The 13,029-nt window shown below is 45.3% G+C and overlaps 1 protein-coding gene across 3 annotated transcripts in view; it reads left to right on the plus strand.

Moving 5' to 3' along the window:
- LOC142576640 (general transcription factor 3C polypeptide 3-like) overlaps positions 1–8,867 on the plus strand; it is a 255,854-nt gene extending 246,987 nt beyond the window's left edge. For all 3 annotated transcript variants that reach the window (XM_075686857.1, XM_075686856.1, XM_075686854.1), the window contains exon 20: positions 8,053–8,867. In XM_075686857.1, the coding sequence (XP_075542972.1) occupies positions 8,053–8,163 (111 nt within the window). In that variant the 3' untranslated portion in view covers positions 8,164–8,867. The remainder of the gene's footprint in view (positions 1–8,052) is intronic.
- The last annotated feature ends 4,162 nt before the right edge of the window (positions 8,868–13,029 follow it).

The following is a 13,029-nucleotide window of genomic DNA, read 5'->3' on the forward strand; positions in this document are numbered from 1 at the left end:
ACAGACACAGATTCACAGTTAGTAATATTTCAAATCAGGCCGTCCTTTATATGGAATGTTCGATGAGACAAATACAGCTGCACCACCGCCATTACTCGTCTCTCTGTGAGAATACTCAGAAGTGTATGAGTTAAAGCAGAATAGGTCCTTGTCATCATTACTAAGCCAGGTTTCAGACACACATATTATTGAAAAGGCATTGTTAAGTGTCGAAAACAGGTTCTGAAAATCATCAAAATGCTTGCAGAGACTTCTAGCATTAAAGTGAATAATTGAATGGTAGTCGCGCGACATGAATTTATTCAGTGCAGATGTTGAGAGGTAAGAATCCATGGTGGATGGTAATGACTTTTAAGAGTCAGAATCGAGGCAGTTAGTTGAAAACAGAAAGTTCAGACTCATCCGCAATGCGACAAACACGGCTTTCATTTGTCTTTCTAGCCTTAATCTGACAATTATCCGTCCACAGGTGCTTCCAGTTGTTGGATTTTTTTAGCCCCAGTGCTTTGGAAAAGAGTGCCTTATTTTGTGGTGTCAAGTGGTCATTGACAAATATGGGAAGGTTGTTGTCATATTTTCCGATGTCATTCAGGCAGAGCCTTGCCTTTCGTGCCTTGCTGATAAAATCGTTCTTTTTCGTTTGAGAACAGAACCCAGCAATTAAATTTTTCCTACCCTTATCTTTAGTAGAGACCCGATGAACAACATCGACATCAGAGGAAGTCACAGGGCATCCAGTTTTCCTGCCCTGAGTACAGGGGATACCTGTGATTTCTATATTGTTCATGCGAGAGTACTGCTCGAGCTCGGAGACCCTTCGGGAAAGTGAACAGTTTTCCGTTTTCAGGGCTTTGTTTCCTGCCACTAGTGAGGCCTTTTCACTGTGCAGCTTATCGACCAGATCATTCAGAAATTTTAGACTGGATTCAAGGCTCTCCACATGCTTCTTGATCTCCAGCACGTCAACCCCAGATGTCTTCATGTTAACTATAATTTTGTCAACAATGCGATCAGTCAATCGATCCGATTCATTAAGAAGTTGTGACTCCAGTTCATCAATTTTCTTATGTTGAATTCCAATGGCGGAGTCGGAGCAGCCGACGGACTCCGCGAGTGAGCACTCGACTCTGGCGTAGAGCAACGCCTCCAAATCCGCGAGTAGAACACAACCTGCGCCGCCGGAGCAAGGCGGAAGCGGAACTTCTATCGCCGAGTTACCCAGGATGCCTTGCGTGTTGTCATTTCCTTCTGCTGTTTGCTCCCAGCACCGCCGCACCGGTCGCTTGTCTCTTCAGCGCCGTTCACCTGTTGTTTTTTTAAAAGTGCGGAATGGATATCTCGCCAAGCGTGCATCAGCTTTTGCTTCCTCGCGAATTGTGACCGGTGGCGCCTCCCAGCAGACAAACGTAGTAAAGGAAATACGTCACGCAGAGTTCCGGTCCACTCCGCCGATTTTGGCGGAGCATCTTTTTCTGCTCCACAAAGTGACTCCCACTCTGAATCCACTCCGACTCTCTCATCGGAACACCTTACTCCCGCCCTCACTCTGTCATTGGAACAAACTTGCTCCGACTCCGCCATTGGAATTCAACATTAGTGAGCTCAGCACAGGTAGGCCATATCTAACAGCACTCAATTAAAAAAAAAACACTAAAAACCTAATGCAAGGACACAAGTAGCATAATAGCAGTTCTTGGCAGCAGCGACAGTAACAGGATAACAAAGAAAACGACAGATGCTGTCACAACCAACCTGTGCAACCAGAAAGGAATGGGTGAGCTGGTGCGCGAGCACTGCCGCCGCTGCCGAGACTGGTCGACAACAGATGAAGATGGCCTTTAAGTAGCGATGCTGGAACAAGCGAGCACCGCCTGGTGGTCTTCTGTGAAGATCTTGATTGACAAGATGGCTTCTTTGATGTCACATGCAGTTGATCCAGCCAAGTCTGGGTGGTCTTCTGAGATGACCTTGCTTGACAAGATAGCCTGTACAACCAGAAATGAATGTGTGAGCTGGTGCCCAAGCACTGCCGCTGCTGCCAAGACATATGCACAGATATGTATGTTTTGCTACGTTTTGACATTTCATATCAGCGATGCACTTTTTCCAAGATATTTGACGCTAACAACGATCTGTGGCTGTAGATGTCGATGTAAACAAGTGCACCGCTTTGATAAATCCAGTGTGGAAGGCTGCGCTTGAAGACTTGTTGAATATGCGAAATGTCTAAATGTTTAAAAAAATATAAAACGCAAGCTCCAAGTGCAGGCAGCCATGTTGGCAAGCGGAACTCAGCGTGCCTTTATCAGCCGCACTTTTTGCACAACAGCGCACTCAGGCCTGCTAACCCAGTTGTCATTGAATGCTTCATGACTTCCAGGAATGATATTCTGCCCCGGAGAAGCCATTAACAATCATTCGCAATCTACGAAATGCACAACTGATGCGCACTCAACATGGGTGCAGGTACACAAATCAACCGGCGAAAGCCCCGGCACCCTTCCAAAACGTTTCCAGCGGCGTGTGGCAGAGAGCAGCACAGGAAAATGAAAAAGGCAGATTACAGCTTCTGCACTGCTTTTGTCCAAAATAGAAACAGCATTTGCAGATTCATTCAGTAGATAAAACCGTGCTGATGTAATAAGCATTTGCTTATCGTGTCCTTCATACTCTTGCTGACAAAAAAGCTTGAGAACAAGCACCACGCAAGGAGCGCTGGAACGAAGAATGCTAGGCATAACTTTAAGAGACAGACAGAGAGCGGTTTGGATCAGAGAGCAAACGGGTAGAGACAATATTCTAATAGACATCAAGAGAAAAAAAATGTCGCTGGGCAGGTCATGTAATGCGCAGATTAGATAACCGTTGGACCATTAGGGTGACAGATTGGGTACCTAGAGAAGGGAAGCGCAGTAGAGTACGGCAGAAGACTAGGTGGAGCGATGAAATTAGGAAATTTGCTGGTGCTAGTTGGAATCGGTTTTTGCAAGACAGGCGTAATTGGGGATCGCAGGGAGAGGCTTTCGTCCTGTAGTGGACAGAAATAGGTTGATGATGATGATGACTCTAGCTAATTCGACATTCACTCAACTCTAATATTCTTTTTTTGTCCTATGAAATTCGAATTAACAAGGTTTTGCTGTATTTCTAACATTGCATGCAAGACAGCGACAAAACTTGGTTGCCTCTACTAGCAAAAAGAGCAAGGCTTTTGTTCTGCATTGCCAGTACCCCCTCAAAAACGAAACTAGTGAAAGGACACCTTTTTATTTAGACCATAACTTAGTCGAGGGGTTTGTGACCAATGCTTTCTGGCTTTAGGTGAACCCACCAACTTTCCCAGCCGCAGGAACCCCTCCACCCTCCCTATTTCCACTGATGTACAGACTTGCTTTAAGAGCCGAAGTGTCTTGCGAGAACGGGGTGCTCATTTCCTCTCCATCCACCTAGCCAAAGTATCGCCACTCTCGCGTGTCTGTGTGTGGCCTCTGTTATTTAGGGTTCACGTGTTAGCTTTAATCTTGAAGTTCATTGCTTTTGATGGAAAATTCGTCATACCTTGACAAGCGACTTCTTTTTTTTTTTTCAAGGCTGCTTCGCATGCCAACATAGGTGGTGACTTCACACAAAGAACCAAACGCACAAAATTTTATCTCATTTCTTGCACTGATTCTTCCAAGTTGAAATGTCTTATTCAAAAGAAACAAAAGCTTTTCATTAAATTTCATTTCATTTTCATTAAAGGGACAGACAACTGCTCAGAACATAAATTGAGATAACCGTGCTAATGGAATGATTCCCTATTGTTGTGGCTAAAACGAGCCATGTTTTTTTCATTACGCATGGATTTATATCCTTAATTCATCACTAAAAGTCACGTGGATGGATGGATGCTATGAGCATCGCCTTTGGAATGGGGCGGTGGGTTGCCCCACCAAGCTCTTCTTATTATATTGCCTAATGTCCTGCACATGTTAAAAAGAAAAAAAAAGGAAAAAAAGCCCACGATAAATTCTCATAACCAAACTTAGAGTCCCTATTGTGAACTTTGTTTTTGCATGCCTCCATTGGTTGTCATATCCCTACTTCCACCACTCTTCCAATCACTGCTTACTAATCTCTACTGAGGACATGTTTACTTTCCCTCATTTTTTCCTGTTAAGTTGTTACTCATAGCAGGTTTCTTTTCCATTGCTGCCACCCATGAGATTATCTCAGCGTCTCCGATATTCCACTTGACGTTCTTTGTTGCCATTTTGCTCACCATGTAAGTCGCATACTTGCTGGTAAGCTTCCGAGTTCTTTTCCTCCACTGTGAATGAGTGTTTTTCTTGTACAAATTGCTCCCTATGCGAGCCCATTGGCCGACGTGGCCGCAATGGGTGTCACTGAAACTACCGGCGCTGCAGTCGCGTCTTTCGTCATGCGCCGCGCGTCGTCTGCTCCTGCTGTGACGCATCGTTTGCACCAACAGGCCTGTAGGCGCTTATCCGTCAGTAAATGTAGTTTAGATGCGCAATCTGAGTTTTGTGACAAACCTGCCACACGTAAGTAACGGGGACTTCACGGTGTCTGTGCACTATCGGCGCTGCAGTGACGTATCTCTCACGCAGCGCGCATCATCTACTCCTGCGATGTCATCTCTGCGGTGGGCCGTTTTCTCCAACTGGCCTGTGCCGTTCACTCTTTGACGACTCTATTTTGGCTGCCCGAACAATATTTTATGCCAAGAACCTTTGAATGACATGTCTAGCTAGTCTTTAGAGGCTGCAACTACACCGCAAATGAGCGCTCGTGCACTGCGATTCCGCTTTTCAACCAACTTTTTCCCTATAAAAGCGCCACGGTGCTCCCTTCAGTGGGGGCTTTGTTTTTCTCTGCTTATTCTTAACATGTGTATTAATTAAAGATGGCGAGCGCCTGTGCAGATGTAAGGACATTAACGCATCACGCCCAGCAGTCACTTGAGACAACGCTGTGGTGAATTCATCCACCCCCGTCAACGCTTCTTCGCCTAATAAATTTAGTTGACACATGTACTTTCTATAGTTGTCCGCGGATATTATGGGATGTGCAAATGAGTTGGAAGTGATCTGTGAGCAGTGACAAGGACGAAGTTAAATACTATGAACATAATTGTGTCAAAGCTTAATTCATTTTCTTTTTGACGAACAAAACAAACAACAAACACAGTGACACTTTTTATTTACTTTGTGCACAAAAAAGTAATCTTGAGCTCCTTTTGCTCAAAGCAATTTTGCCCTCTTTCTGGCTGCTTGCACCTGCTCTGTCAGCAAGTTATTGACGCCAATCAGCACAGGTTATATATGAAATAAACTACGCTAGCTCACCTGTCCATATTTGTGCTTGAGCAAATGGTTGCGTACACACTTCAGGGCATGTGGCACATCACACAGGAAATAAAGGTACGCGCGCTCAGGCAGGCATGGATTTGGAATCTTGTGAGAAGGTGAGGTTACGCTGCCGCTGATTCCCATTTGCTGCCACATCGAGCGATTGTTCCCCGCTCCATCACTGACTACGGCGATCACCATAGCACCATGTTTATGCAATTGCATTACTTCTTGCAACACCAGCTCTGCTAAAATGCTGCCAGGCGCAGCACCTTTCGTGGCAAAGGTGGCAATCGGTTGCACCCAGCTCTCCAGAAGTGGTACGAACGTCAGCACGAGCGCATGATCTGCAAGTTGGTCTGTTCCTTCACTTGAAATACCACCGTAGTCCACAAAACCATCAAGTTTGAAGGTTGACTTGTTGAAATTGTACGCCTGGCGTAACTTGATTTCATCCAAAATCAGTGTGCCGAATTTCTTCCCATCTGCTCTGTTGCCCAGCTGTTTTCCAATAGCTTCCATACAGAGAGGATTGAAACCATATTTGCATGGTATTCCTTTCAGAATTTGTGTGAGACGGCTCAGGGAGGGCAAGGGCAGCATATTCATGTCAGATAGAAGCTTATATGCTCGAGGGCTCGCTATCCTCAGCATTAAACAATTCTGAAGCCAGTCCGCATTGTACCGCGCACCACACAGAGACTTTGCTTTCAACTGTCTAAACGATGTCATAATGCAAGGAAGTTCAGCCAACACTTCCTCGATTCTGTTATCGAGCATTTCAAAAAGCCTTTTCTTCAGAGCCAAAATTTCATTCTTTTGCTTTTGATGCACAGTAGCCGCCCTAAGCAGCCTCTTCTTCACATTGCGTAGTTTCTGATATCGCTTGAGCGTTGCGCTCGGAGCCTTAACGCTCAGTCGAAGTTTCCTCTGTAGACGGAGACAATTCGCGCAGACTAGTTGCTTTGTAAGTACATTGCACTGCTTGTGGTGCATATTATCTGATGTCGCCGTGTCACGCTGGCCTGCTTTCACGCCCCCACATATGTTCAAGCTGTCTGCTTCTCTCAGGATTCTTTCCACACTTGCAATGCTAATCGCAGCTCGAAATACTACAGCCTCTTGTGAATTTTGCTGTAGCCGTTTATGCAGCAAGTACCATCCTCTTCAAGCACAACAGTTATCATTACTCGCAGATGCCCGACTACCAGTTGCCTCATATAAAATACTCCGCATCGCTTCTGTGTTGCGTCGTCTTCAACAATTTCGAACTTCCAGAGCGCAGAAGGCAGCGTCACGTTTGTGAGCTCGTTGAGCACCAAGTGCGTAGCACATATTTCTCAAGTTCCTTCTTCCAAGCCCAACAGCAGGTTTGAAGTTGAAGCGCTCTCACAAGCTTCGCCCAATGTACTTGCCGGCACTTGCGCTCATTCTTTTGGTGGACGTCGCTTTCGCTTCACATTTTTTGGCTTTGAGATGTGCTCAGTCAGCCCAGGAAAGAGCCGAAGACGTGGGCCGGGAACAAGCATCCATTTCCCACGAGGAATCAGTATTTCTTTGTTACCCACAACATGCTTTTAGTATTTCAAAATGTTGTTGTCCTCAAAGTGGCGTTCACACCCTTTTGATTTGTTTGTGAGGCGTTTGTCTTTTAGGTGTAGCATGCGTTCCCAACTTTTAAACTCTCCAACGTCTTGCAGCAGTGCGAAAAAATTATGACCAGCGGCATCATGTCTCAGGCTGCAGGTGCAGCCGGGGGCAAAACAGCACGGCATAGGGAACTTCTTGCTGTCATGAGAGGCGGAAACGCTTCTTCAAGGAGCTTTTCAAGAGAGCAAATCATGACACATCACACAACACCTACAAAATGGAGAAGGATAACGGCAGACAATGCAGAGCAACCAACATGAAACCAGAAGTGAAAGCAGCAGTCAAGTTTCAAGTTCATTACCAGAAACGCATATACAATACCTAGCTCAGATATGACAAATTTTCACGAAGAGGCTCAAAATTAAGAACTGTGAAATAACTACTTCTCAAAATGGAAACCGGAAATCTACCAGAAATGGAGCAACTTCTATCAGAAACGAAACAGAAAGTGACGAAAGACGCGATCGCAGCGCCGCTAGTTCGCGTGACCGCCACTTCCGCCATCTCCCGAGCGGAGCTGTGAAACTGAAGTATGTCACAATGCTTGATGTGCACGTTTGCCAGGCTGCCCTTCTGGAAAGAGCAGTGCAGTCCCTGAAGGTGCCTTTGTGCTCCCTGCAATCGGGGCAGCAAGTGCCTGTCCACGAACGTCTGGGCAGCAAGGGGTGCCTTACTTTGCTGCGACCTTTTCTGGAAAACTTACTCATCTTTTCATTGGCGATGTGTGCGTGAAATGTTTGTTTTTCTTCGAGACAGTTTTGAATGACGAGTACGATGTTTTGTCCAATAAATTGACATTTAGTATTTTTCATCAAATTCTATTTTTTGGCTGCTATCCTAGCAGCTGGCAGTTGGCAGCTGTGCAACTGACATACCAGTAGCGGTCATTCAAAACTATAAGCTACTTGGCAAGCTATAAATTGCAATTTCTTTCTTGCTTCTGAAACTCCAGTGTCATAGACTGCCAGGGAATATAAACATTCCACCCTGCCACTGTCAGTTTTATGTGTGAGAGGCAATGGGTGACCCCATTGAATTCTTTGTGCAGGAGGTGTTTGACCTGCGATGCGAGATAGCCTTCAACATGAGCCTGTTATACCTGAACAGTGGCAACACTGAGCTTGCCAGCAGCATCGTCGCCCAACACTGCATCATCTGAGATGTGTTGTTGTCATGTCATCAACGTCGAGCTATTGCTGCCTGTGGACAGCAGCAGGCTGCAATCTGTAAAGAAGATTGCATTTGCTCAGCTGCATTGCTTCAGGACCAAACACCTGCATCTCATTTGTGGGCCACTCTAGGAGAAACATATTAGTTTGTATACTACTTTACTTTTTTGTTTGTTTACTGTTGGTGCAGCAGTTATTTGATTTTTGACAGTCATATTAGGTGAATAAGTTTTTCTAATACAGTCGACTTGTGTTGAACTTGATAAAATCATCCAATAGTTGAAAACCAAAACACACTGCTGCTTATTTGGCAGTATTCGGTCAAATAATTGGCATCTAACACACACCGTGCCTCAGATTTAAAAAGCGCACCCAGTTTTTATTGGGTCAAAGTTAGGCTTGTACAAGTATTTGGTACTTCGAAATATTTAATTGGCTATTATGCTACTCGGCATCCGCTTCAGTTTAAAGTTCAGTATTCAGAATTTTTAAAGTACTATTTGAAACAATTGAATGTAAATTTTGATACATGTACAATGTGTAGTTTCAGTTTCGATGAGCAAGATGCATTGCCATTCACATGGCTCATGATCGAGGCAAGCCAAACACAAATAATTTGTTTGCGGTCACCGGCTGACTTGTCTGTCATCATTATTCATCTTGTACAGAAATGTAAATAAATTTTTTTCTTGACTTCCTGAGCTATGCATTCAGTTTAACAAGGCGTGATCAACGAATGCCACAACAGTGTGACCCCTGCTTCCTGCAACTTCATGGCAAGTGGTGACATATGCTGTTGCTTGTGTGGGTGTGCATTTGATCTTTGGGATTTGTTAGGTTTTGCATTCTGGGTTTAATAATTTGGAATGCTGGGTATTGGGGACATGGAGCAAGGACGACACCACAACACTGACTGAAGCAAAATTTATTTGCCCTAATTGTGGCAAGGTGTTCATAGACTGCTGCCCCAACTGGCTCGGGAACATTACCACAATGTTTACGAAGCTGCTAGTGGTAGCAATCAAACAGAGTAACCACACATGTGCTTGAACATGTGACAACCTGCCCAAGTTAGCACTCTTTTGTAGATTTTGCACAGTTGCAAGGTTGAGTGGAAAATTGCCCATCAAATAATCATCAGACTCTGTTTCATCCCTTTCTGAGGTAGAGCTGCATTTCCTTGTTGTTAGGGCCATTGTATGTAAAGGGGGTATGAAAGAAACTTGCTGTTTCCTTTGGGCCCAGGATCCTTTTAATAATGGCATGGCAGACAGCAGCCTTTTACATGCAACACAGGCTATACACAGACACGTTAACACGGTACAGAATGCTTTACATGCACACAGACTAGAGCAAGAGCTCTGAAGACGTCTGTCTGTCCACAGTGAAACCTTGTTACTACGAACATCACATTAACGAACTTTTCAGATTAACAAACTTTTCAGAAATTCCTTGCCGACTTCTGATAGTTTCAATGTAAAAATAATTCAATACTATGAACTTTTCAGAATAATGATTGTTATTCAGTTTTCCTGTGATGTTAACAATGCCTCAGTACTATGAACTAATATTCAGAAATCTGGGGATTCTTAGATTCCCATGTATCCTTCACGGCAGCCGAAACGGTAAGCTAGCAGATGGCAGTACACAGAAAGCGGACGTCGCAGCGCATGGGTTTGGAAAACCTGAGATGGCGCCTGAGATAAAAAATGCAGGCAAGCGGAGGCGAGGACGCATCAGGTCTTGCGAGCTCATGCTCTGCCCAGAAAGGTGTCGCCGAGAAACTGAAGCACGTCTCTTCCTTTTTTTGCCCTTCTTTCTGTGGCCGTACTAGCTATACGAGTGGTAAAATGTAACCTCTGTATTTGCGGGGATGCAACGCGGTCGCACTTTGCACTTTTCAGACAGTGTCGTTTATGTGCACTTCCGCTTTGAAATTGCTCTGGTGTTCGCCTCAAGCGAGACAGCTGCGGTGTCTATGGGGGGCAAGAGATGTAAAAAAGCAAGAAACATTGCACTTTGGAGGCGACACGGAGCTACCTTTTTGTCAGTAGTTTTCTCGGCATCATCGTTTGTTTTGTGCACATCACTCTTGTTATACGGTGCTTTGGCGGTATGTGCTGGCAGAATTTATGGAAAATAGCAATAGCGCGTGCTGAGAGCCAACAAGAACATTTTCATAGATAGCTCATATGGTGACAACTTATGAACTGATAGGTTGGTGGGTGGAATGGTTAATTTTGGGCCTTTCACTACAACAATCTTTCAGAATCATGAACAATTTACCGCGCTCCCCTGAAGTTTGTTATATCGATATTTCACAGTATATAGTGATATGCCTGGCACTCGTGCAACACGACTCGCTAGTGTGCATCATCGTTGCAGTGCCCCTGATGGTTGTTATTGCCGCTGCCATGCTGCATAGTTTGACTCTTTAGCACAGTTGGTAAGTTGCTTGCGACGGCCACGTTCTACACCGTCACCACTACGCCGCACCTGGTCGCCACATGGACACAGGGGAGACAGCAGGCCGGCAGAGTACCAGGCTACTTCTGCAACTGGCTAGCAGCTTGCCAGCCACTCCTGGAATGTCTCGGTTCTCAGCACGAAGCACTGCACCAGGCAGCTATGACAGCAGGCCACTGGTGTGCAGGAGAGGCAGCCATGAACGAGATCTTAGCCCAGGTCTGCATGGTAGCAGGACAACCAGTCGCCAGTACCCGAGCCTCCACTGCTGGTCAGCGAGCTGCCGTTCGAGCCTCCCGCTCGCTCTCACACACTCATGCTCTCTGCACTGTGCTTCCTTGTTTGTGGCACACGGTCTTCTTCTTCTGTGATCACGATCATTAATTTTTCTCTTGTTGACACACCATCACTCCAAGCTGGCTGGTCAAACACTTGTCACGGCCACGCGCCACATCATCACATGGCACACTGCCCATGAGAGGACGGGCCAGTGCTCAGAAAACTCATTCACAGGAAGCTGCCATTAGGAATGCCCCTCACGACGCGCCGCATTGTATGCTCAGCGGCTGCTGAATTCGCGTTACACAATGTGCTTCCGCAAAGGCGCCAAAACATGCCACGTATTGCTGTAATGAGTTTTCGTGACGTCGCGTGACAGACAGGTGAAGTGGGGGTGGTCCAAAAAAGTTTTTGACCAATCATGGAGGGCTGATTACAGAACTGGAATAGAAAAGTTTGGAATAGATTTACGTTATAGCGCCCCTGATGACAGTACTTTGCCAGCAAAGTGCAGTCGAGCGCCTCTACAACGGAGGAATAATTCTGTCCCAGTTTTGCTGTGCTGTGCATGAATTTTACAACCAAGTATGACGAATGATTTCGGGCGCCCCAGGCACTTAATTATAAAGGACTGCAATATTTAATTATAAAGGACTGTCATGTCGCACCAGTAAAACAGCAGAAAACAACTCGTTACATGTTCGAATGCTGCCAGCAGTTCTGCTCTCAGGTTTTGGTTCATAGTCCAAGTGTGGTATACCAGAATAACTAACTCACTGGTGTACTGCTAGTTGTCAGAAGTGTAGCTTGTCTGTGACTAACTTTTCTGTGACAGAAGCACTGAAGGTGTTGCACAGTGATGCTATAATGTCAAGCATGCATTAAACGTTAGTGCTAAAGATTGCCACAGATTCCATCGACTTAGCAGTACTTCAAGTCATGGCAATCATACACATGCTAAACAATAGCTTTTTTAAATAATTGAGAGCACTTTATTTGTATTCAGGAGCTTGAGCAGGTTGTGTGGGCAAGTTTTTCCATGGCCACATGAATTTTGCTTTTTTTGCCATTTTTTTTCAAGTTTTCTACCATCCCAAGATACTTAAGCACGGCGCTAATGCCTCGTGTTTAGGAGGCACAGTCACGCGATCACAACTGAGGGCTCTGAAATTCAGAATTTTTTTTATAAATCCAAACCATTGTTGTACTGCCAAGTGTTTTTAGTATTCTGTCAGATTAATCCAAAAGTGCAGAACCATAGTTATAATCAACTAATGGGTATAACAATGTAATTGTATTTTCCATTAATATTACCATATAAACCTATGCATTCAAATTCTCATTTTAATAAAACAAAAATTTCCTTTAAGTGGTCACTGCAAACCTTTTTTTGTAGTTCAGAATGAAGATTCAATATTAGGGGTGAGCTCCACCACCGGGAAAGCTGGTGCCACCGTCGGCATGACGTGGCATGAGGGATCACGTGGACATAGCGACCGCATCGGCTGCTTCGGAAGCACCGAAGCGAGCTGAAAAGTCCCGCCTGCACTGCAGTTCTGATTAAATGGCGAGGCTTTCCCACCCTGGGTGTCTGCTTGACAACACTTGAAAGTACTATAATAGGTAGTGGCTGCCTTCGGGGGCGTGCAGCATGGTAGGCTACTGCTCAGTGCCGCAGTGCCCGATGTACGCAACGGAGCCCGCTGTCAGCCTTATTCACACATAGCCGCAGGGCAAGGAGCTGCGTGCAGCTTGGCTCGCGAAACTTAGAATCAGCAGACAGCCATGGGCTGCAAGTCGGGTATGCACCAAGCACAGACGTGAGGAAGACCTGTTCTACAGCGCTGGGACTGCAACGTTCGGTGAGTAGCAGAAAATGCGCACTGAGACGCTCACATGCACCCGCTAACCGGCTAATGTCATGATGGTTTGGTCTATGAATTTGTTGATGCTAGGTACTGGCAAGTTCACTGGAATGGAAAGGGAGCGGTAAGAAGCACATTAAAGAAAGGCATGACATGTCGTCATGTTTGTGTTATGAATTAATGCACTGGATTACGATAAAGAAGCAGCAGGAAATTGCTTGCTGAAAAGATAGATAAACAGACAGT

The sequence above is a fragment of the Dermacentor variabilis genome, chromosome 3 (assembly GCF_050947875.1).
Source record: "Dermacentor variabilis isolate Ectoservices chromosome 3, ASM5094787v1, whole genome shotgun sequence".
In the NCBI taxonomy this organism is placed as follows: domain Eukaryota; kingdom Metazoa; phylum Arthropoda; class Arachnida; order Ixodida; family Ixodidae; genus Dermacentor; species Dermacentor variabilis.